Consider the following 23,930-nt stretch of genomic DNA (forward strand, 5'->3'; position numbering starts at 1 on the left):
TATCAGCCCCACATTTACTGACTACCAGGACATCACCTCCAGCCTTACAGTTTGTGACTACATGGCCAGTATCAAGGGCAGTACCATTCAGCCCACACTTTTTATGTTCCCATCTGTTGTAGAAAGCTTCCAGGTTTTCTATGAAAGCAGCTTTGATGTTATCCTCTTTTAATACCCTTGTGATTTTAGTCCACAGATTTTCCTCATTTGGGCATACCCAGAAACACTTCTCTGTTTTAATACTGCTTGTAGCTAGTTCTTGGATATCTGCACAAGGGGCGTGACACCAATTTCCACAAAAATGTATCATCATGTACTGTACATTGTAAGTTGTGGTAGTGTTGTATCATCATGTACTGTACATTGTAAGTTGTGGTAGTGTTGTATCATCATGTACTGTACATTGTAAGTTGTAGTAGTGTTGTATCATCATGTACTGTACATTGTAAGTTGTGGTAGTGTTGTATCATTATGTACTGTACATTGTAAGTTGTGGTAGTGTTGTATCATCATGTACTGTACATTGTAAGTTGTGGTAGTGTTGTATCATCATGTACTGTACATTGTAAGTTGTGGTAGTGTTGTATCATCATGTACTGTACATTATAAGTTGTGGTAGTGTTGTATCATCGTGTACTGTACATTGTAAGTTGTGGTAGTGTTGTATCATTATGTACTGTACATTGTAAGTTGTGGTAGTGTTGTATCATCATGTACTGTACATTATAAGTTGTGGTAGTGTTGTATCATCATGTACTGTACATTGTAAGTTGTGGTAGTGTTGTATCATCATGTACTGTACATTGTAAGTTGTGGTAGTGTTGTATTCAAATTCAAATTCAAAGTTTATTCTCTATAAAGATTACAATGTTGAATTTACAGAATTTGGTTATTGTGTGGTTTACATGTAGTTAAATAATGATTACAGAGTGTACCACTAGAACGCCTAGCATGGCTACACTTAGTTTAATTCTTTATTTTAAAATATTACAAATTATGAGGTAAGTTGGTATTATGACTAAGTGACTAAATACTAGTTTGTGAGTTTAGCAACGTGAATGCTTTTGTTTTGGCACAGTACATAGTTTTAGTATTGGAGTATCATAGGATTCATTATTTTAAGATTGAGATTAATATTTCTGTTTATGGTCAAATGGGTGAGTGAGTGTAAGTGTGAACCACCAGGTGGTATTCGTGTAGTTAGTTGATGGGGTGTATCAGGGAGATAAGATGTTTTCTAATGGTAGTTTTGAAGGTGATGAATGTGTCTGCAGTTCTAGAGTTCTCAGGTAGGGTGTTCCAGATTTTAGGGCCTTTGACATACATTGAATTTTTGTAAAGGTTTAGTCGGACACGGGGAATGTCGTAGAGATGTTTGTGTCTGGTGTTGTGCCTGTGGGTTCTGCCACAACTATCAAGAAAGCGTTTTAGGTCAAGGTTGATATTGGAGTTTAAGGTCCTGTAGATGTAGATTGCACAGTAGTAAGTGTGGATGTACTGAACAGGGAGTAAATTTAAATCTATGAAGAGTGGGGGGTGTGTTGCCAGGGATGGGATTTAGTGATTATTCTTACTGCAGCTTTTTGTTGGGTTATTATTGGCTTTAGGTGTGTTGCTGCAGTTGATCCCCAAGCACAAATAGCATAGGTGAGGTATGGATAAATAAGTGAGTGGTATAGTGTGAGAAGGGCATTTTGCGGCACGTAGTATCGTATCGTAGTATCGTATCATGTACTGTACATTGTAAGTTGTGTTAGTGTTGTATCATCATGTACTGTACACTGTAAGTTGTGGTAGTGTTGTATCATCATGTACTGTACATTGTAAGTTGTGGTAGTGTTGTATCATCATGTACTGTACATTGTAAGTTGTGGTAGTGTTGTATCATCATGTACTGTACATTGTAAGTTGTGGTAGTGTTGTATCATCATGTACTGTACATTGTAAGTTGTGTTAGTGTTGTATCATCATGTACTGTACACTGTAAGTTGTGGTAGTGTTGTATCATCATGTACTGTACATTGTAATAGTGTTGTATCATCATGTACTGTACATTGTAAGTTGTGGTAGTGTTGTATCATCATGTACTGTACATTGTAAGTTGTGTTAGTGTTGTATCATCATGTACTGTACACTGTAAGTTGTGGTAGTGTTGTATCATCATGTACTGTACATTGTAAGTTGTGGTAGTGTTGTATCATCATGTACTGTACACTGTAAGTTGTGGTAGTGTTGTATCATCATGTACCTGGAGTTTACCTGGAGAGAGTTCCGGGGGTCAACGCCCCCGTGGCCCGGTCTGTGACCAGGCCTCCTGGTGGATCAGAGCCTGATCAACCAGGCTGTTACTGCTGGCTGCACGCAAACCAACGTACGAGCCACAGCCCGGCTGGACAGGAACCGATTTTAGGTGCTTGTCCAGTGCCAGCTTGAAGACTGCCAGGGGTCTAATGGTAATCTCCCTTATGTATGCTGGGAGGCAGTTGAACAGTCTCGGGCCCCTGACACTTATTGCATGGTCTCTTAACGTGCTAGTGACACCCCTGCTTTTCATTGGGGGGATGTTGCATCGTCTGCCAAGTCTTTTGCTTTCGTAGTGAGTGATTTTCGTGTTTAAGTTCGGTACTAGTCCCTCTAGGATTTTCCAGGTGTATATAATCATGTATCTCTCCCGCCTGCGTTCCAGGGAATACAGGTTTAGGAACCTCAGCGCTCCCAGTAATTGAGGTGTTTTATCTCCATTAAGCGTGCCGTGAAGGTTCTCTGTACATTTTCTAGGTCAGCAATTTCACCTGCCTTGAAAGGTGCTGTTAGTGTGCAGCAATATTCCAGCCTAGATAGAACAAGTGACCTGAAGAGTGTCATCATGGGCTTGGCATCCCTAGTTTTGAAGGTTCTCATTATCCATCCTGTCATTTTTCTAGCAGATGCGATTGATACAATGTTATGGTCCTTGAAGGTGAGATCCTCCGACATGATCACTCCCAGGTCTTTGATGTTGGTGCTTCGCTCTATTTTGTGGCCAGAATTTGTTTTGTACTCTGATGAAGATTTAATTTCCTCGTATTTACCATATCTGAGTAATTGAAATTTCTCATCGTTGAACTGTACATTGTAAGTTGTTGTAGTGTTGTATCATCATATACTGTACACTGTAAGTTGTCGTAGTGTTGAATCATCATGTACTGTACATTGTAAGTTGTGGTAGTGTTGTATCATCATGTACTGTACATTGTAAGTTGTGGTAGTGTTGTATCATTATGTACTGTACATTGTAAGTTGTGGTAGTGTTGTATCATTATGTACTGTACATTGTAAGTTGTGGTAGTGTTGTATCATCATGTACTGTACATTGTAAGTTGTCGTAGTGTTGTATCATTATGTACTGTACATTGTAAGTTGTGGTAGTGTTGTATCATTATGTACTGTACATTGTAAGTTGTGGTAGTGTTGTATCATCATGTACTGTACATTGTAAGTTGTCGTAGTGTTGTATCATCATGTACTGTACATTGTAAGTTGTGTTAGTGTTGTATCATCATGTACTGTACATTGTAAGTTGTGGTAGTGTTGTATCATCATGTACTGTACATTGTAAGTTGTGGTAGTGTTGTATCATCATGTACTGTACATTGTAAGTTGTGGTAGTGTTGTATCATTATGTACTGTACATTGTAAGTTGTGGTAGTGTTGTATCATCATGTACTGTACATTGTAAGTTGTGGTAGTGTTGTATCATCATGTACTGTACATTGTAAGTTGTGGTAGTGTTGTATCATTATGTACTGTACATTGTAAGTTGTGGTAGTGTTGTATCATCATGTACTGTACAGTGTACGTTATGGTCGTTGCATCATGGGTGTGTATCGCAGCGCACAATACTCGAGTCATGATTATACCTCTCGAAAGTCTTCCACTCCCTTGAATATATTGATGGGGAAGAACTAGCTCTTGGGGGCTTGTACAGCGCCAAGACCCTCGAGCAGGGTTTCTCAACTTTTCCTCCATCATTAACCCTCCCGGCTTGATGTATTTCTCCATTTACCCCCTCACTTCCTTACAAAAAATTTATCGCCATCATAAAGGAACAGAAAAACAAGGTCAGAAAAAATAAATGATTCAGGTTTTGCACAAAAATAGCAATATACATTCGTATAACCAAAAATAAAACATTCTTTTTTTAAAGCAATAATTATTCAATTATCAGGTGCATCAAATATTTGCCATGTAATTTTTTACCCCCAAGGGGTAAATTTACCCCTGGTTGAGAATTACTGCCCTAGAGAATGGGAGGTATCAGGTTTGATCCAGGAACAAAAACGTAGCTCTTCTGCAGCTCTTTCTTTCCAATGTTTGTAAGTAAATTAATAACCAACGCTGAGGAATAAGATAAGATTCGTTCGGATTTTTAACTCCGAGGATTAGCCACCCAGGATATCCCAAGAACGTCCTCGAGGTCTGTCTGTCTTATTTCCATTAGGGTCCTTCAATCTTGTCCCCCAGGATGCGACACACACCAGTCGACTAGCAAAGTACCTACTTACTGCTAGGTGAACAGGAAACATGCCCAATGTTTCCACCCATACCTGGAGGTTATTCCGGGGATCAACGCCCCCGCAGTCCGGTCCATGACCAGGCCTCCCGATGGATCAGGGCCTGATCAACTAGGCTGTTACTGCTGGCCGCACGCAGTCCAACGTACGAGCCACAGCCCGGCTGATCCGGCACTGACTTTAGGTATCTGTCCAGCTCTCTCTTGAAGGCAGCCAGGGGCTTATTGGCAATTCCCCTAAAGTCAGTTCCGGATCAGCCGGGCTGTGGCTCGTATGTTGGTTTGCGTGCAGCCAGCAGCAACAGCCTGGTTGATCAGGCTCTGATTCACCAGGAGGCCTGGTCTCAGACCGGGCCGCGGGGGCGTTGACCCCCGGAACTCTCTCCAGGTAAACTCCAGGTAATGCTTGATGGGAGGCTGTTGAACAGTTTTGGGCCCCGGACACTTATGGTGTTTTCCCTTAGTGTACCAATGGCGCCCCTACTTTTTATTGGGGGCATTTTGCATCGCCTGCCCAGTTTTTTACTTTCGTAGGGAGTGATTTCTGTGTGCAGATTTGGGACCATTCCTTCCAAGATTTTGTAATAAAGTTGGTAGAATTACCGACAATATGTAAAGTAAAAGGACACAAGTGCAACTAATGTGACATTTATTGTGGCAACGTTTCGCTCTCCAGGAGCTTTATCAAGCCATTACAAACAATAGATGGACACAGAGGGTATATAAAGGCTCAGAGTGAGGTGAATACTAGTGAGGTACCATTTCGATGTTCACTAGTGGTAGTAGTAGTAGTAGTAGTGGTAGTGACAAAAGTAATACAATATGGTAGAGCAATTAATTCGTTTGTAATGGCTTGATAAAGCTCCTGGAGAGCGAAACGTTGCCACAATAAATGTCACATTAGTTGCACTTGTGTCCTTTTACTTTCCAAGATTTTCCAAGTGTAGATTATGATATATCTCTCCCTCCTGCGTTCCAACGAGTACAAGTCAAGTGCTTCCAAGCGTTCCCAGTAGTTAAGGTGCCTGACAGAACTTATACGTGCAGTAAAGGATCTCTGTACACTCTCTAGATCTGCGATTTCACCTGCTTTGAATGGAGATGTTAATGTACAGCAGTATTCCAGCCTAGAGAGAACAAGTGATTTGAAAAGGATCATCATTGGTTTGGCATCTCTCGTTTTGAAAGTTCTCATTATCCATCCTATCATTTTCTTTGCACGTGCGATCGTGGCACTGTTGTGATCCTTGAAAGTGAGATCCTCAGACATTACTACTCCCAGGTCCCTTACATTATTTTTCCGCTCTATTATATGGCCGGAGTCGGTAGTATACTCTGTTCTAGTTATTATCTCCTCCAGTTTTCCATAACAGAGTAGTTGGAATTTGTCCTCATTGAACATCATATTGTTTACCGTTGCCCACTGGAAAACTTTGTTTATATCTTCTTGGAGGTTAACCGCGTCCTCGGCAGATGACAGCCTCATGCAGATCCTAGTATCATCCGCAAAGGATGATACGGTGCTGTGGTGTATATCTCTGTCTATGTCTGATATGAGGATAAGGAATAAGATGGGGGCGAGTACTGTGCCTTGTGGAACAGAGCTCTTCACTATGGCAGCCTCCGATTTAACTCTGTTGACCACTACTCTTTGTGTTCGATTTGTTAGGAAGTTGAAAATCCATCTCCCCACTTTCCCAGTTATTCCTTTAGCACGTATTTTATGGGCTATTACGCCATGATCGCATTTGTCAAATGCTTTTACAAAGTCTGTGTATATTACATCTGCATTCTGATTTTCTTCCAGTGCATCCAAGGCCATGTCATAGTGATCCAGTAGTTGAGAGAGGCAGGAGCGACCTGCCCTGAACCCATGTTGCCCTGGATTGTGCAGATTTTGGGAATCCAGGTGATTTGCAATCCTGCTTCTTAGCACTCTTTCAAAGATTTTTATGATGTGGGACGTCAGAGCTATTGGCCTATAGTTCTTAGCTAATGCTTTGCTGCCACCTTTATGGAGTGGAGCTATATCCGTTGTTTTAAGCGACTGTGGAATTTCACCCATGTCCAAGCTCCTCCTCCATAGTGTACTTAGGGCATGCGAGAGGGGTTTCTTGCAGTTCTTAATGAAAACAGAGTTCCACGAGTCTGGGCCCGGGGCTAAGTGCATAGGCATGTTGTCAATGACTTTTTCGAAATCTATCGGAGTTACGGTAATGTCGGAAATCTGGCATACATTTATGGAGTTTTGAGGCTCATTCATGAAGAAATCATTTGGGTCGTCGATACTCAGACCGATTAGTGGTTCACTAAACACAGAGTCGTACTGGGATTTCAATATTTCACTCATTTCCTTGTTGTCATCTGTGTAAGTCCCATCCTGTCTGAGTAAGGGCCCGATACTAGATGTGGTATTTGCCTTGTTTTTGGCATATGAAAAGAAATATTTTGAATTTCTTTCAATTTCACTAATAGCTTTAAGCTCCTCCTGCCTCTCCTGGTTCCTGTAAGAGTCATTTAACTTTAGTTCGATAGTTTCCACTTCCCTGGTCAGCGCCTCCTTTCGTGTATTAGATATTCTAGCACTCCTGAGGAGCTCAGTGACTCTTCGTCGTCTTCTGTAGAGGGAGCGTCTTTCTCTCTCCAGTTTACTCCTGCTCTTCTTTCTTAGGGAAATATGCCAGGAATATGCCAGGGATTGAACTACGGACACGCATTGTGAGGCGAGAGCTATGAATTGTTATAGTAATAACCATATTTGTTAAGGGGTGGACCCAATAGCCAGCGGAAGGCCTCGGGGCATCATATGACTAAAATCCGCGCCAGAAAACACTTGTCCTGTTTCCTAACAAATTTTACCTAACCTAACCTGTGGAACTGGACACCTTCTATCTAGGCAGAGGGACTGAACACCTGAAGATGATTTCCCCACTTCAATGAAGACTGAATGACTGAAAACCTCAAAATCTTCAACTGTCATCAACCTTATTCTAGTGATCTAGTGAAAACAAAATACATAATTTTATGTTTTTCGTTAGTACCAAACCTGTGATGAAACCTCGCCACATCTCTTTGTATTGGCGACCAAGTCTGGTTCTAACAAGTCCAAGTAGAGGAACTTCGAATCTCAGGTATCCGGTTAAATATTTGAGCCGAGACCCAGTGACCATTATGTATATGTATCCTGTAGACTGCGCCTTCACGCCAGGAATGATGTTCATTAAATGTCTATGTTTTCTCGGCTGAGATAAGATAAGAAAAGATGATTAATCTCATTTCTGTCATGAGTCTAGTAGATGGTTAATAATAATAATAATAATAATAATAATAATAATAATAATAATAATAATAATATTATTATTATTATTATTATTATTATTATTATTATTATTATTATTATTATTATTTTAAAAATAACTTAAGAATTAACGAAGAATAATCCTTAAGAGAAATATAATTTATTTCCCTCAAGATTCGTTTTTTTCTATACATGTAACGTTGTGTAGCTTTAAAAATAGGTTGGATAAATACATGAGTGGATGTGGGTGGGTGTGAGTTGGACCTGATAGCTTGTGCTACCAGGTCGGTTGCCGTGTTCCTCCCTTAAGTCAATGTGACCTGACCTGACTAGGTTGGGTGCATTGGCTTAAGCCGGTAGGAGACTTGGACCTGCCTCGCATGGGCCAGTAGGCCTTCTGCAGTGTTCCTTCGTTCTTATGTTCTTATATGTATTTGTTTTAAGCAACCCCTCAAGGGACGTTCCTTGATGCTGGTGAGGGGCTCTTGATCCAATGAACTGGTTAATAATCCGAATTAAATATACAAGGTATTCACAGGTAAGATGGAAAACTTTTATAACATCTGATGAATTACACGACAGTCTTGTAATGTATATATTTTGTTGTTTTATGTGTAAATATAAGGACGTGTTTCCTTAAGAGACCTGCTGTCCAATGTTCACTTATCAATAAAATAGGTACCTGGGTCTTAATCGACTGGTGTGGGTCGCATCCTGTGGATAAAATTGACTTAATTTGCTCGAAATGCTCTGTATAGCAAAGGGTTTTCTATATATTATTATGTCATTGATGTCATCTGTATACCTTGTACATGTAGAAATAAATATTATTATTATTATTATTATAAATAGGGAAATAAATATTGGTTAAGTAAAAAAATACTTTATGCTCGCTTCCTCTTGCTCCTCCCAGACCAAAACTAGGTCAACTAGTTGGACATCTGCGCCGGCATTATTGGAGTGTTGTGTACATCTCACTTTATCTTTGCCTTCAGTATCCCTGACGAATGTTCTTTATTTCCTCTCCCTGGCACGTTTACCCTCGTCACACAATGCCCACTGCTGGGAAATTGGTCGGGGCGTCATATTACTTATATACTAGCTCTTGCTGGAACCATGGAAAGCCTGTTGTTGTTGACTCAGATAAAGGAGGTTGTGTGAATGTCTAGCTCTTCCGAAGTTTAGGCGAGGCGATTCACCTGACATAATTTGGAAGTTATTATTCCCGTTTCTTCTTCCGGAGGAAACTTTGTTTCCTTTGTAATTCCAATCTAGTTTTGGACAATATTTTTTCCGGGAAGCAAGGCTCAATACAGTGTGAGCTTTGGTAACCTTAACAACCTCAACAACAACAACAACGCAGTTTTTAGTGTAAATTTCTCAGCTGATACAAGATGACTGAAGAAATTGAGGAACACGGTGTTAAAATAAACATTAAAGGCACTATCCAGGCACCCAAAAGGAATGAAGTTATGTTCAATTCAGACATGGTAGTAAATAGGTAAGCTTTCGAAATAAACTTACTAAAGACTGCATATTTATCCAAGACCCTAATGGAAATAATTCACTTTGACTTTCTTGGGTTATCCTAGGTTATCTACACATATCCTGCTGTGTATGATAATTTACGCAACTGTACTTATATGTACCTATACATGAATAAACTTAGGGATGTTAATCTAGCATGACTTGAAATCGCTAAGCAGTGTTGCATATTTCCATTGGGTCTCTTATGTCCTCTGCCCCATGCAACATTACCCTATACCATTAGGGCCAGATTTCTTTCTAGTACCTGTACTGCCAACTTGTTTTTAACAAAATGAACAACACTGACAGATCTAAGTCCCACAATCTTATTGTAACTTGATAACTTGACAAGAAAAGTTCACCAAAACGTATTAACACATTAATAGACACGTTGAGTCCAACACTAAGATGCTAGGGCTCATGGCACTGAGGTTCAGGGCTTAAATGATAGTGTGTTTGGCATACACTTGAAGGACCTGGGTTCAATCCTGGGACGAATGGAAACTTTGGGCATGTTTCTTTATGTGTTGCAGCTGCTCACCTAGCAAGATGTATCTGGTCATTACCTGATTAGGTGAATATCCAGATCAGATTCTTATGTGATTTAAATGTAATTTTTTCCTTAAAGTGTCCAATGTTAAGTGTGATTAGTCATAAAATTTTTTTAATTTTTTGCAAGTAGTAAATCATGTAAGCAAACCTAAAGATGTACCATAGTTATTTATTTCTTCTGATAAGGCACTTTTAAATTAATGCTATAACTGGGACAAGTACACATCCTTTTGACATCCCACTTTTGACAACTTCCTGTAAGGAAATTTTCTTTTGAATGTCTCTTAATAATTTGCAAATGTTTGCATCATTACATTAAATTCAGCATAGCAGATACAAATGTGCTGTTATCAAGGCATTTAAGCTATATTTTAGGGAGTGAATGTATAGTATGTTACATTAGGTAGTGCAATTTTCTCCTTATTGTGAAAATAGCTAACGGTGCTACTGTATTCCATATAAAATATATATATATGTATATGATACAGTATTTTGTTGTGAATATTTTCAAGGCAACCACAAAAGTACCAGCTGTGAGCAGCAAAACTTGTGGTATGTTTGGAATCCCCCTGTTGTGTGGTCTCGCATCAGAAATCAGTCCTGCGTGGAAATTCCTGTCTGGAGTAAACTCTACTGGCACAGCTTTCAGTTGCACAGGGATATGAAAGTGCCACCTCTTTCCCTACTCTACCATGAAGTAAGATGGCTTTCTTTGGCAAAAAAATATTTCCAAGAGTACTGGTGTACTCTTCACCAGTGCTTTTCGAAGTGTCTGATGCAATGGGCCAGCAGTTTGTTTTTTATTGTACGACCAACTTAGTAATATTAAAAGGAGATGAATGGGAAAATTATATATAAGTTAAGAAAAATATGCAGACAATTTTTTTCTGATATTTATCCCATAAGCATTTAAAAACACCTAACCTTTATTAATGTGAAAGACAAACCTGCTTATTTACCAGCTTACCAAGCTGTGGCTCAACTGAGGACAGTGACAAGAGTGAGAGAGATTAAATGCCCATACTGTTCCTGTACTTTATCTTAGTGATAGACATGGTAGGGAAAGCAGTCAAGTAAAGGTATGTCAAGGGAAAATGGAAGAAGAATTTTCAGAGCATATCTATCAAGGTCAGGATATTTTGCATTCACTTTGATCTGAAAAAGGAAGCAAGTGGTGTTACAGTTTAGAAAATTAGCTTCGGTCCTTCATCAGTAACAATTTATCCTCCACAGCGACAGTCAAATCATCCTTCAATGCAGGTACAGCTAGGTCTTGATTAGTGTGAATAATGAATCCCGTGAAGTGGTAGCATTATCTGAATTCACACTATTCAAAGTTATAGTTCTGTGTAAAATATGGTAGAGTGGAACCCCAAGTTTCGGCCGTAATCCGTTCCAGGAGCTAGGCCTAAACTCGAAACGGCAGAAAGTTGAAGCAATATTTCCCATAAGAAAATAATGTAAATACAATTAATCCCTTCCAGACCCACAAAAATATTCACAAAAAATACATTTTTTAAAGAATATAGTTTAACATACAACAAATATAAATACTACTTAAATGAGTAATGCAATACATAAATAAACATTTAAATAAACATTTAAAATCACATTTACATACCTTTATTGAAGAGTCTTGCTGGCATCTGGAAGATAGGGAGGAGGAGAGAGGGAGGACTTATTGTTTGGAAGGGAAATCCCCTTCCATAAAGACTAGGTAAGAAGTCCTTATCTGGGGTTACTTCCCTTCTTTGTCTTTTAATGCCACTTGGACCAGCTTGAGAGTCACTGGACCCCTGTTGCACAAAATAACTGTCAAGAGTGCTCTGTTTCTGGCATCTCTTTAAGATTTCCCTGAGGTGGGACAAGGTTTTGTCACTGAACATGTTGCAGATATGGCTTGTTTCAGCTTCGTCAGGGTGATACTTTTCAACAAAACTTTGTAACTCATTCCACTTTGCACACATATCCTTAATCACTGAAGAAGGCACCTCCTTCACTCCCTCTTCCTCTTCCTCTGGGACATCATCGTTTTCTAGTTCATCAAAGCCAGTGTTTGCTATTTCTTCAATAACAGACTGCTTTTGAGAGAGAAAACCTTCAAAATCTTTTGCACAATGTGGCCGAATGTGCTTGAGTACTACATGCATGTTACTTGCAGTTATTTGTTGACAAGCATGGTGAATATTTTTGATTGAATCTTTGATGTTATAATTTTCCAAAAGTCAGTTAAGGAAATTGCATTGTCACCTATAGTGCTAGCAGTTGGTCCATGGGCTTCATTAGAGATGTTGTCCTGTCATTTTTGCACACAGTTGAAAGAGTTTGGGAAAAAAAAATTGCATTGATTGAATTTTGGCTCACATTACATTATGCAACATGGTATCATTTAACCCTTTCAGGGTTTCTGACGTACTAGTACAGCTTACGGACCAAGGTTATTGACGTACTAGTACGCCTAAATTCTAGCGCCATCAAATCTAACGAGAGAAAGCTGGTAGGCCTACATATGAAAGAATGGGTCTGTGTGGGCAGTGTGCACCATATAAAAAAAAATCCTGCAGCACGCAGTGCATAATGAGAAAAAAAAAACTCCGACCGTTTTTTTTTTAATTAAAATACCGACTTTGCAGTTTATTTTCGTATAGTATTTATGGTTTTATTCTCGTTTTCTTGGTCTCATTTGATAGAACGGAAAACATGTTATAGAAATAGAGGTGATTTTGATTGGTTTTACTATGAAAAGAACCTGAAATGGAGCTCAAAGTAGGGGAAATGTTTGATTTTTGCCGATGTTCAGAAGTAAACAAATGATGTCATTTTCCAATAAATGTCCAAGTAGCCATTCTAATGTGCAGTCATGAATGGGTTGACATTATTTATACAATTATTACAATATTGCAGCAGTCTGCATAACAGTAAATCTTCTATTTTTTTTGTTTGAATAAAAATTCAAAATAGAAAGCAAGAGTAATATCAGAGGGGCCTGGAGATGTGACTGATGAACAAAGAAAATGTTATTTTAGAGCCAGGAATGTCTGCATTGTTTATTCTGGACCCTATTTTGAAAATGTCATATTTTTTAATTTTCGTGAAATTGGCCAAATTGCAAATTTCTGACCACATTATTGGGTAGTTGAAATTGGTAAATGGGCAGTTTCTTGTACTCAATCGATAGAAAAAATGGAGTTCTAAAGAAATAGCTATGAGTTTCGTCGACTGGAACAATGGAATTATCCGAAAATAGGCCTCAAAGTGGGCGAAATCGCTGATTCGTAAATATCGCCGATGTTGCTAACTTCGCAAGAGCGTAATTCCGTCAGTTTTCCATCAAATTTCGTTCTTACAATCGGGAAAAGATTCTCTGTCATTTCATATGAAAAAAATAAAAATTTTTTTTTTTTTTTTTGAAATTTTGTAACACCAGGAGACAGCTCAGGATTTGGGGTTGCAACAGTCAAGAGGTTAATTATTACTTACATTCTCAAATCTGATAACAGGCAGGTGCATACATAACACAGGTCATCTGCATAATTGGTGGAAGCATCTGCATGTATACGTATCTAGGAAATGCTGCTTTCTGAGATATGTTGGCCATACATGTGCCTGGAGTATGTATCGAGTTGTTTATGCTGTAAAGGCGATCAGAGTTTCCCTGTGATCTTACTGAATTCACTTGGAGTGTACAAACTCTGGAGCTATGGCATATCAGTGTTATGCTTCAGAAAACATACATGTATACAGTGGAACACTGGATTTCGTCCGCACCAGATATCATACGATTTGGATTTTGACCACTTTTTTCGGCTAAATTTTGCTCCAGATTTCGTATCTCATTCCGGAAATCATCCATATCAGATGCGTCCACTCACCTGGGATGCTGCCACTCATGCGTATGTGTCTCAGTCTGGCTCTGTCACTGGTTGAGTGAGCATTCATCCGAAACATTTCGTAATAATTCATTGTTTTTTGTGCTTGTTTATTGAGGGCGACTGCAAAATAAGCCACCACCATGCTGATACAAGCCTTATCTGCAATGTGTTCAGTGACAATACCTTGTCTCATTTTAGGCAAATCTTAAAGAGATGCCAGAAACAGCTCTCTGGACAGATTTTTAGTGCAACTGGGCTCCAGTGCCAGTAAAAGACAAAGAAGGGAAGTAACCCTGGATAGGGCTTTGATGCCTGAAGGCCTATAGAGGGGGATTCCCCTTCCAAACAATAATCTCTGCTCCTCCCCCCTCTCCCCTCCTCGCCATCCATACCATAAGTGTGATGTTAAATGTTCATTTATCTATTTCATTAGTCATTTATATTTCTTTTTCATTGTTTTCTGTATGTAAAACTATAGTTATTCTTTAAAAAAATGTACTTTTTGTTAATATTTTTTGTATTTACATTATTTTTGTTAATATTTTTTGTATTTACATTATTTTTGTTAATATTTTTTGTATTTACATTTCTTATGGGAAATATTGCTTTGGTTTTCATCCGTTTCAGATTTACACTGACCTTCTGGAACAGATTAAGGACAAAATCCGTGGTTCCACTGTATTTCTTTAAAGAATAAAGAGGCACAATCTCCTGACTGGAACAATACACAAATAACTTGCACAGATTATTTGTGTACATCTTTTCTGGCAGCTTGCTGCTGATCAGAAACACTGCAGACAAGTGGTTGGTGACTTGTAGACTGGCAGTGGCCACTGACCACCACTTTGAGAAGCACTACTCTACACTACTGTAACCCGTTATTTTAGTAATGTACAACTTATTGGTATGAAAGTTAAGACACATGTGCAACATCTGGATATCTTTATTGTAGTAGACGTTTCGCCATCCAGTGGCTTTATCAATACAGATTCTAGGACATAATAGGAAGACAGTAGAACTATATACAAAAGATGAGGTAATCAGTCCCTCGGCCTTGGAGTTAGTGTTCACAGCATCGTGGTGGAGGAGAATCTGGAGCAAAGACAAGAAGACTGGCGGTTTATATAGGCGTCAGTGGATAGGGACGGGCAGCAGACGAGGGCAAAGTCACTGGTAGGCGGGATTCCCCAGTGGAAGTAGGTCCTTCCCAAAGAGATGGGTTAGTTGCAGCAGCCGTGAAGGTCTTGTAGATGTCCACTGGGGAATCCCGCCTACCAGTGACTTTGCCCTCATCTGCTGCCCGTCCCTATCCACTGATGCCTATATAAACCGCCAGTCTTCTTGTCTTTGCTCCAGATTCTCCTCCACCACGATGCTGTGAACACTAACTCCAAGGCCGAGGGACTGATTACCTCATCTTTTGTATATAGTTCTACTGTCTTCCTATTATGTCCTAGAATCTGTATTGATAAAGCCACTGGATGGCGAAACGTCTACTACAATAAAGATATCCAGATGTTGCACATGTGTCTTAACTTTCATTTTTTTATTATTTTTTTTTATTATCACACCGGCCGATTCCCACCAAGGCAGGGTGGCCCGAAAAAGAAAAACTTTCACCATCATTCACTCCATCACTGTCTTGCCAGAAGGGTGCTTTACACTACAGTTTTTAAACTGCAACATTAACACCCCTCCTTCAGAGTGCAGGCACTGTACTTCCCATCTCCAGGACTCAAGTCCGGCCTGCCGGTTTCCCTGAATCCCTTCATAAATGTTACTTTGCTCACACTCCAACAGCACGTCAAGTATTAAAAACCATTTGTCTCCATTCACTCCTATCAAACACGCTCAAGCATGCCTGCTGGAAGTCCAAGCCCCTCGCACACAAAACCTCCTTTACCCCCTCCCTCCAACCCTTCCTAGGCCGACCCCTACCCCGCCTTCCTTCCACTACAGACTGATACACTCTTGAAGTCATTCTGTTTCGCTCCATTCTCTCTACATGTCCGAACCACCTCAACAACCCTTCCTCAGCCCTCTGGACAACAGTTTTGGTAATCCCGCACCTCCTCCTAACTTCCAAACTACGAATTCTCTGCATTATATTCACACCACACATTGCCCTCAGACATGACATCTCCACTGCCTCCAGCCTTCTCCTCGCTGCAACATTCATCACCCACGCTTCACACCCATATAAGAGCGTTGGTAAAACTATACTCTCATACATTCCCCTCTTTGCCTCCAAGGACAAAGTTCTTTGTCTCCACAGACTCCTAAGTGCACCACTCACTCTTTTTCCCTCATCAATTCTATGATTCACCTCATCTTTCATAGACCCATCCGCTGACACGTCCACTCCCAAATATCTGAATACGTTCACCTCCTCCATACTCTCTCCCTCCAATCTGATATTCAATCTTTCATCACCTAATCTTTTTGTTATCCTCATAACCTTACTCTTTCCTGTATTCACCTTTAATTTTCTTCTTTTGCACACCCTACCAAATTCATCCACCAATCTCTGCAACTTCTCTTCAGAATCTCCCAAGAGCACAGTGTCATCAGCAAAGAGCAGCTGTGACAACTCCCACTTTGTGTGTGATTCTTTATCTTTTAACTCCACGCCTCTTGCCAAGACCCTCGCATTTACTTCTCTTACAACCCCATCTATAAATATATTAAACAACCACGGTGACATCACACATCCTTGTCTAAGGCCTACTTTTACTGGGAAAAAATTTCCCTCTTTCCTACATACTCTAACTTGAGCCTCACTATCCTCGTAAAAACTCTTCACTGCTTTCAGTAACCTACCTCCTACACCATACACTTGCAACATCTGCCACATTGCCCCCCTATCCACCCTGTCATACGCCTTTTCCAAATCCATAAATGCCACAAAGACCTCTTTAGCCTTATCTAAATACTGTTCACTTATATGTTTCACTGTAAACACCTGGTCCACACACCCCCTACCTTTCCTAAAGCCTCCTTGTTCATCTGCTATCCTATTCTCCGTCTTACTCTTAATTCTTTCAATTATAACTCTACCATACACTTTACCAGGTACACTCAACAGACTTATCCCCCTATAATTTTTGCACTCTCTTTTATCCCCTTTGCCTTTATACAAAGGAACTATGCATGCTCTCTGCCAATCCCTAGGTACCTTACCCTCTTCCATACATTTATTAAACAATTGCACCAACCACTCCAAAACTATATCCCCACCTGCTTTTAACATTTCTATCTTTATCCCATCAATCCCGGCTGCCTTACCCCCTTTCATTTTACCTACTGCCTCACGAACTTCCCCCACACTCACAACTGGCTCTTCCTCACTCCTACAAGATGTTATTCCTCCTTGCCCTATACACGAAATCACAGCTTCCCTATCTTCATCAACATTTAACAATTCCTCAAAATATTCCTTCCATCTTCCCAATACCTCTAACTCTCCATTTAATAACTCTCCTCTCCTATTTTTAACTGACAAATCCATTTGTTCTCTAGGCTTTCTTAACTTGTTAATCTCACTCCAAAACTTTTTCTTATTTTCAACAAAATTTGTTGATAACATCTCACCCACTCTCTCATTTGCTCTCTTTTTACATTGCTTCACCACTCTCTTAACCTCTCTCTTTTTCTCCATATACTCTTCCCTCCTTGCATCACTTCTACTTTGTAAAAACTTCTCATATGCTAACTTTTTCTCCCTTACTACTCTCTTTACATCATCATTCCACCAATCGCTCCTCTTCCCTCCTGCACCCACTTTCCTGTAACCACAAACTTCTGCTGAACACTCTAACACTACATTTTTAAACCTACCCCATACCTCTTCGACCCCATTGCCTATGCTCTCATTAGCCCATCTATCCTCCAATAGCTGTTTATATCTTACCCTAACTGCCTCCTCTTTTAGTTTATAAACCTTCACCTCTCTCTTCCCTGATGCTTCTATTCTCCTTGTATCCCATCTACCTTTTACTCTCAGTGTAGCTACAACTAGAAAGTGATCTGATATATCTGTGGCCCCTCTATAAACATGTACATCCTGAAGTCTACTCAACAGTCTTTTATCTACCAATACATAATCCAACAAACTACTGTCATTTCGCCCTACATCATATCGTGTATACTTATTTATCCTCTTTTTCTTAAAATATGTATTACCTATAACTAAACCCCTTTCTATACAAAGTTCAATCAAAGGGCTCCCATTATCATTTACACCTGGCACCCCAAACTTACCTACCACACCCTCTCTAAAAGTTTCTCCTACTTTAGCATTCAAGTCCCCTACCACAATTACTCTCTCACTTGGTTCAAAGGCTCCTATACATTCACTTAACATCTCCCAAAATCTCTCTCTCTCCTCTGCATTCCTCTCTTCTCCAGGTGCATACACGCTTATTATGACCCACTTCTCGCATCCAACCTTTACTTTAATCCACATAATTCTTGAATTTACACATTCATATTCTCTTTTCTCCTTCCATAACTGATCATTTAACATTACTGCTACCCCTTCCTTTGCTCTAACTCTCTCAGATACTCCAGATTTAATCCCATTTATTTCCCCCCACTGAAACTCTCCTACCCCCTTCAGCTTTGTTTCGCTTAGGGCCAGGACATCCAACTTCTTTTCATTCATAACATCAGCAATCATCTGTTTCTTGTCATCCGCACTACATCCACGCACATTTAAGCAACCCAGTTTTATAAAGTTTTTCTTCTTCTCTTTTTTAGTAATTGTATACAGGAGAAGGGGTTACTAGCCCATTGCTCCCGGCATTTTAGTCGCCTCATACGACACGCATGGCTTACGGAGGAAAGATTCTTTTCCACTTCCCCATGGACAATAGAAGAAATAAAAAAGAACAAGAGCTATTTAGAAAAAGGAGAAAAACCTAGATGTATGTATATATATATATGCATGTGCGTGTCTGTGAAGTGTGACCAAAGTGTTAGTAGGAGTAGCAAGATATCCCTGTTATCTTAGCGTGTTTATGAGACAGAAAAAGAAACCAGCAATCCTTAACTTTCATATTGTCGGTATTTTATACCTTTCTTGCACAACTTATTGGTATGTTTATAATCTAATCTAATTTGTTTTTTACTAACAGATCACTTGTTCTCTGTGCACTAGCTGTATACAGTGAGTCTGGCAAGTGTGTCAATGGAAAAGTACGATGTCTAGATGCTCTTGGTGCCACAGGTGTGTCAGGGTTGGCCTGGGCTCGACAGTTACCGAAGGTGTGTAAAGTTTTTCTTCACATCATAATTACATCTACAGTTGTCTCTTCTTCTGGAAATTTAAGCACTGTAGTTAAGAATTCGTTTCTTTTTCTGTAATGCCTGAAGTAAAAGTGTGTTTTACAGGTCTCTGTCATAATAAATGATCAGCTGCCTGCTGCCACTCAGAGGATTCAAGAGAATGCTGCTACTAATGACCTTCATATTGAAATTACTACAGAGGACGTCAGTGTACTGTTGCATCAAAGACCATTTGATTTCATGTAAGTAAATAAATACACTATATATGGCATTATGAAGAAATGCAGGAAATTAAACAAAGATAATATAGAAGCTCTTATAAGTGATCTGTTATAAAACTGCTTCCTTTTATGATGTATGAAAATGATAAAACTTTCTTGTAAGTTACAAAGAAGCTACTGAAGGTATACAGTTTCTCTGTCTGCTGTTTCATACATTTGTACTTAATGATAAGATATACAGATTGATTATTAAGCTTTAAAAAATTTATGTATGCATTTTATACTTAATGAGTATATACAGTAATCTAGTAGTTTGTTCCCAAACTACTGTACAGTATGCATGAGACTAACCCCAGAAAAACAATTAAATTTTTAAGATAGTGTCTCTAAGAAAATTATTAGGCTGCAGCATTTTCAGCTCAATAGTTTAATGGATGCACTTAAGAAGTACCTAATGCATATCAATAACTGGACATTTTTGCCATTTGCAACTATGGTATTTTAAGTGAAAGCTTATGTGGAACTAAAGTATGGACAAGTTAATAATTATTTATAAATTAAATATAATTTGGTTTCGAACTTTTTAGAGCTGAATCCTATACAGCCTCTCCTCACATATTGACATACTCATTTACTGACAAATTGGGCTTACAACGGGCTCTCTGACCAGTACGCATACCTAAATAATGTACAGTATATTAGAGCTGATTTCCTCTATTATATTTATTACAATATACAGTACACTACTGTATAAACACTAAAAAATATAACAGAAATATTATAAATGGTTTAAAGGTGACATTAAAACAATATCAAAGATGCTTGACACAAACCCACTATCATTACAGTATGCTCCTCACTTAGTGGCCCGGTGGTCTGGTGGCTAAAGCTCCCGCTTCACACACGGAGGGCCCGGGTTCGATTCCCGGCGGGTGGAAATTCCGACACGTTTCCTTACACCTGTTGTCCTGTTCACCTAGCAGCAAATAGGTACCTGGGTGTTAGTCGACTGGTGTGGGTCGCATCCTGGGGGACAAGATTAAGGACCCCAATGGAAATAAGTTAGACAGTCCTCGATGACGCACTGACTTTCTTGGGTTATCCTGGGTGGCTAACCCTCCGGGGTTAAAAATCCGAACAAAATCTTATCTTATCTTATCTTAGCAACAAATTCATTTACCAACATGGTCTTAGGAACAGAACTCTGTCGTTAACCCTTTCAGGGTCAACAGGCCCTCTCCCAGACTTGTTTTCAGGGTCGAAAAATATTCGGAAAAAAAAATTGTTTTTTCTTATGAAAAGAGAGATTTTTTTCTGAACTTTATAGGCTAAAAAAAATTTTTTTTGCCATCAATACTTACCAAGATATGGAGGCGTGAAGTTGACAGAAAGCGAACCGCATACGGCAGCATTGCCGACTGCCGGTCACCCGATAATCGTTTATTTTGTTTTTTTTTCCTACATTTTTCTATTGTTTTTTAATATTTTTTCTTTTCAAGTAACTTTTATGCCCTGTAAGACCAATATGAGCACTATTTTGTAAATTTTTACTCTTTCTATACTACACAATAACTGCACAAACACTGTTGTCATTATATTGTTTACAAAACTTATTTACACAAGCGAACAGTATAAAATGTTTATTACTATTTTTATATATTTTATATACACATATACAGTCACAGGACATGTTTCTAGAAGTTCTGCAGCCTGTGGAAGTCTTTGAAACATGGTGTCATGCACAGTGGTGTTTTACACTCCTCATACATAAAATGAGTGTCTCTGCGTTGTGGTGGGCGTTTTTTTGTATGTGCACAGACGTAGCACCTCTTCTGAGCCTTTTTCTTGAAAGAAGTAACAGGCAGTTTTATTAGGAAGTGATCACCATGCCTCAGATGAGAAGGTAGTTGTTGTTGATTTGGTGGGCAGTTTTCTATTGCAGGTGTTGTTCCTTGGTACTTGAATATTATTTGTCTGATGACAGACAAACAAAATTTGCCATATGGGTTTTTTTTCTGGTCCTCATCCTATACATATTATAAGCATTGAGCATGGAAATGTCCAGAATATGGAAAAAGAGTTTTGTGTACCACTTACAACTCTTGCAAACACAACCAGCAAATCCAATCTACATGTTACCTAACCTGTCGGTATTGTATACCATTTTGATGTTCATGTTACATTTGTCCACTGAGTGCATATTGAGGGTGTAGTCCATCATAGCTGCAGGTTTTAGAATGGGTTCATTGATCTCTGTATTCTGCCTGCCAGTGTTTGTCATTTCTTTAGGGTGAACTGATAACAACAGTGTGACATCTCGTTTGTCATGCCACTGAAATGCCGTGATGTCATTGGCAGCAAATGCCTGCACCTCACCTCTACGAGTGCCAGCGTATGCTTACGATTTCCATGCACTGTGCCACACACATCTGTCATGTTCACTTGCAAAAAAATCACTGAGTGAGGGGCTTGTGTACCAGTTATCAGTAGTATATAATATATGCCCCTTACCAAGATATGGTTCCATCATTGTTCTAACCACATCACCAGAGATGCCCAATAACTTCCTGGTATTTTTGCAATGTATAACTTACAGTGTACACAATAATATCCAATACAAGACCACTGTAGCAGTCACAAAGCACAAATAACTTTATACCAAAGCGTTTCCCCTTGCTTGGTATGTACTGCTTGAATAACAGTCTTCCTTTGAACAGAATCAAAGACTCATCAATAACAAGCTTCCTGAAGGGATAAAAATACATATTGAATTTCTGTTTCAGATACACAAACACATTCCTAATCTTATATAACTTGTCGTTTCTGTCAGGCCTGGTTTTTTTTGAGAAGTGAAGCATACGTAATAGTAGCACAAATCGATTCACTTGCATTATATCACTGAAACCTGGGGTTGCAATCAGGCGGTCTGTTGACCAGTATGATTTGACACTGTGCTTATACACATGTGGCATAAGCATTATTGTGGCAAAGAAAAGATACATCTCATTCACAGTTGTCTCCTTCCACTGGTGTAGGCATGATTTTGGTGAAAGTATTGTGTTTGCCTTGGTGTACTCGAAGTATCTGTTGCTTTCCCTGACAATAATTTCCATCAGGGGTTCGTCAAAGAATGACTCGAAACATTCTAGTTCAGTGGCATTGTTCCCAAGTGTACAAGATGGCCATATTCCACTTTGACTTTCATCAAAGTGATGGGGATTGGGAACAAAATTGTCAGCTTTCTACCAATCCCAGGTGTGGTCTGCTGGTGGGTACTGGATATTGAAAGGTGGTTGTGGTTGTGGAGGCTGGTGTGGTGGGTGGGTGGGGGATGGCGGCCTTTGTTGTAGTTTAACTGAGGCAACGGCATGGGTGGCAGCATGGCCCACTGCTGGTACCTCACGGCTGGCACCACCACTACCACCACCAGATGCATGCACATTTTCCATCCCAATTGCAACACTATCATCTTCATTTTCACTATCTGTTCCTGTTGTACAGCCACGGGATGTACTCCGCGATGTACTCCTTCCCCTTGGAATAGCATATGGCACACTACCAGAGCGCATATACCGTCGTATATACTGACGCTTCACTGGAGAATATTCTACTTCACTATTGCTACTGGAACTGTTTTCAAGAGCTTGTAGTTCATATTCACTGTCACTATCATCACCATTGCTCACATCTGAGTCCTGGATATGGGAAAATACGAGTTTCCTCTTTCGTTCTGGTACAACTGAACGTGAACAAGACAGCCCAGCACCAGAAGTGGAAGGTTGAGGGTCATCTGGATTTTACTCACTATTACCGGTATTATGGTCATTAGTTTCGGTCACAACCTCATCAAAACCTTGAAACTCATCTTCACTGGCACTTCCATCTGTATTAGAACTGTCACTGGGGAACAAAAGTGTCCCAGTTCGCCGAGGAGTGAGGAGTTTCTTACCGCAAGGCATGGTGAACAAGGTATACTAAAATGGCGTTCCCACAATGCACCACTGGGTCCCTGATTTTTTTTCCTGCCACGGACACTGACCACGCAAGCCCATTCTCTCACATCTAGGCCTACCAGCCTTTTCCCGCTTGATTTGAAGGCGCTAGAATTTATGTGTACTAGTACGTCAATAACCCTGGTGTGTAAGCCGTACTAGTATGTTGGAAGCCCTGAAAGGGTTTAGTGAGGAGAGGTTGTACTTAAAAAGCAACTTGATTTTATATCATAACAGGAAAGTATTTGCATCACGTCTTGGTGATGTGGTACATAGTTAAACACAAAAATTATATGTATCATGTGTCATTTAGTCTGTTTCTCTTTTACAGTAATTATAATCACAAATGATAATGATCTTTATCTCACCGTTGTCTGTGAAATACGAGCAGATGAGGTAGCAGAGGAATGTTATCAAAGATACTAAAAGAGTGATTGTGAATCATGCAGTGAAAGTACATTTTTAAAATTATGTGAGAATTAATGAAGGTTTGGGTTTCATTTAATGAACTATCAGATTGTATGCAGTGATTAGGCTACTGATGAACTGCTTTAGCGAAGTGGAATAATATTTCTCTCTCACATTATGTAAATTGCTAATTGATGTAGAAATACAGCATGTACTGTACAT

The 23,930-nt window shown here is 39.5% G+C and overlaps 1 protein-coding gene across 1 annotated transcript in view; it reads left to right on the top strand.

Annotated features, from left to right (window-relative positions):
• Positions 1–8,866: 8,866 nt before the first annotated feature.
• The window catches only part of LOC128696670 (TRMT1-like protein), a 45,704-nt gene continuing 30,640 nt past the window's right edge, over positions 8,867–23,930 (top strand). Inside the window, exons 1-3 of the mRNA XM_053788004.2 lie at positions 8,867–9,351; positions 18,937–19,066; positions 19,193–19,329. Of these exons, the coding sequence (XP_053643979.1) occupies positions 9,245–9,351; positions 18,937–19,066; positions 19,193–19,329 (374 nt within the window). The 5' untranslated portion in view covers positions 8,867–9,244. The remainder of the gene's footprint in view (positions 9,352–18,936; positions 19,067–19,192; positions 19,330–23,930) is intronic.

The sequence above is a fragment of the Cherax quadricarinatus genome, chromosome 46 (genome assembly GCF_038502225.1).
Source record: "Cherax quadricarinatus isolate ZL_2023a chromosome 46, ASM3850222v1, whole genome shotgun sequence".
Classification (NCBI taxonomy): Eukaryota; Metazoa; Arthropoda; class Malacostraca; order Decapoda; family Parastacidae; genus Cherax; species Cherax quadricarinatus.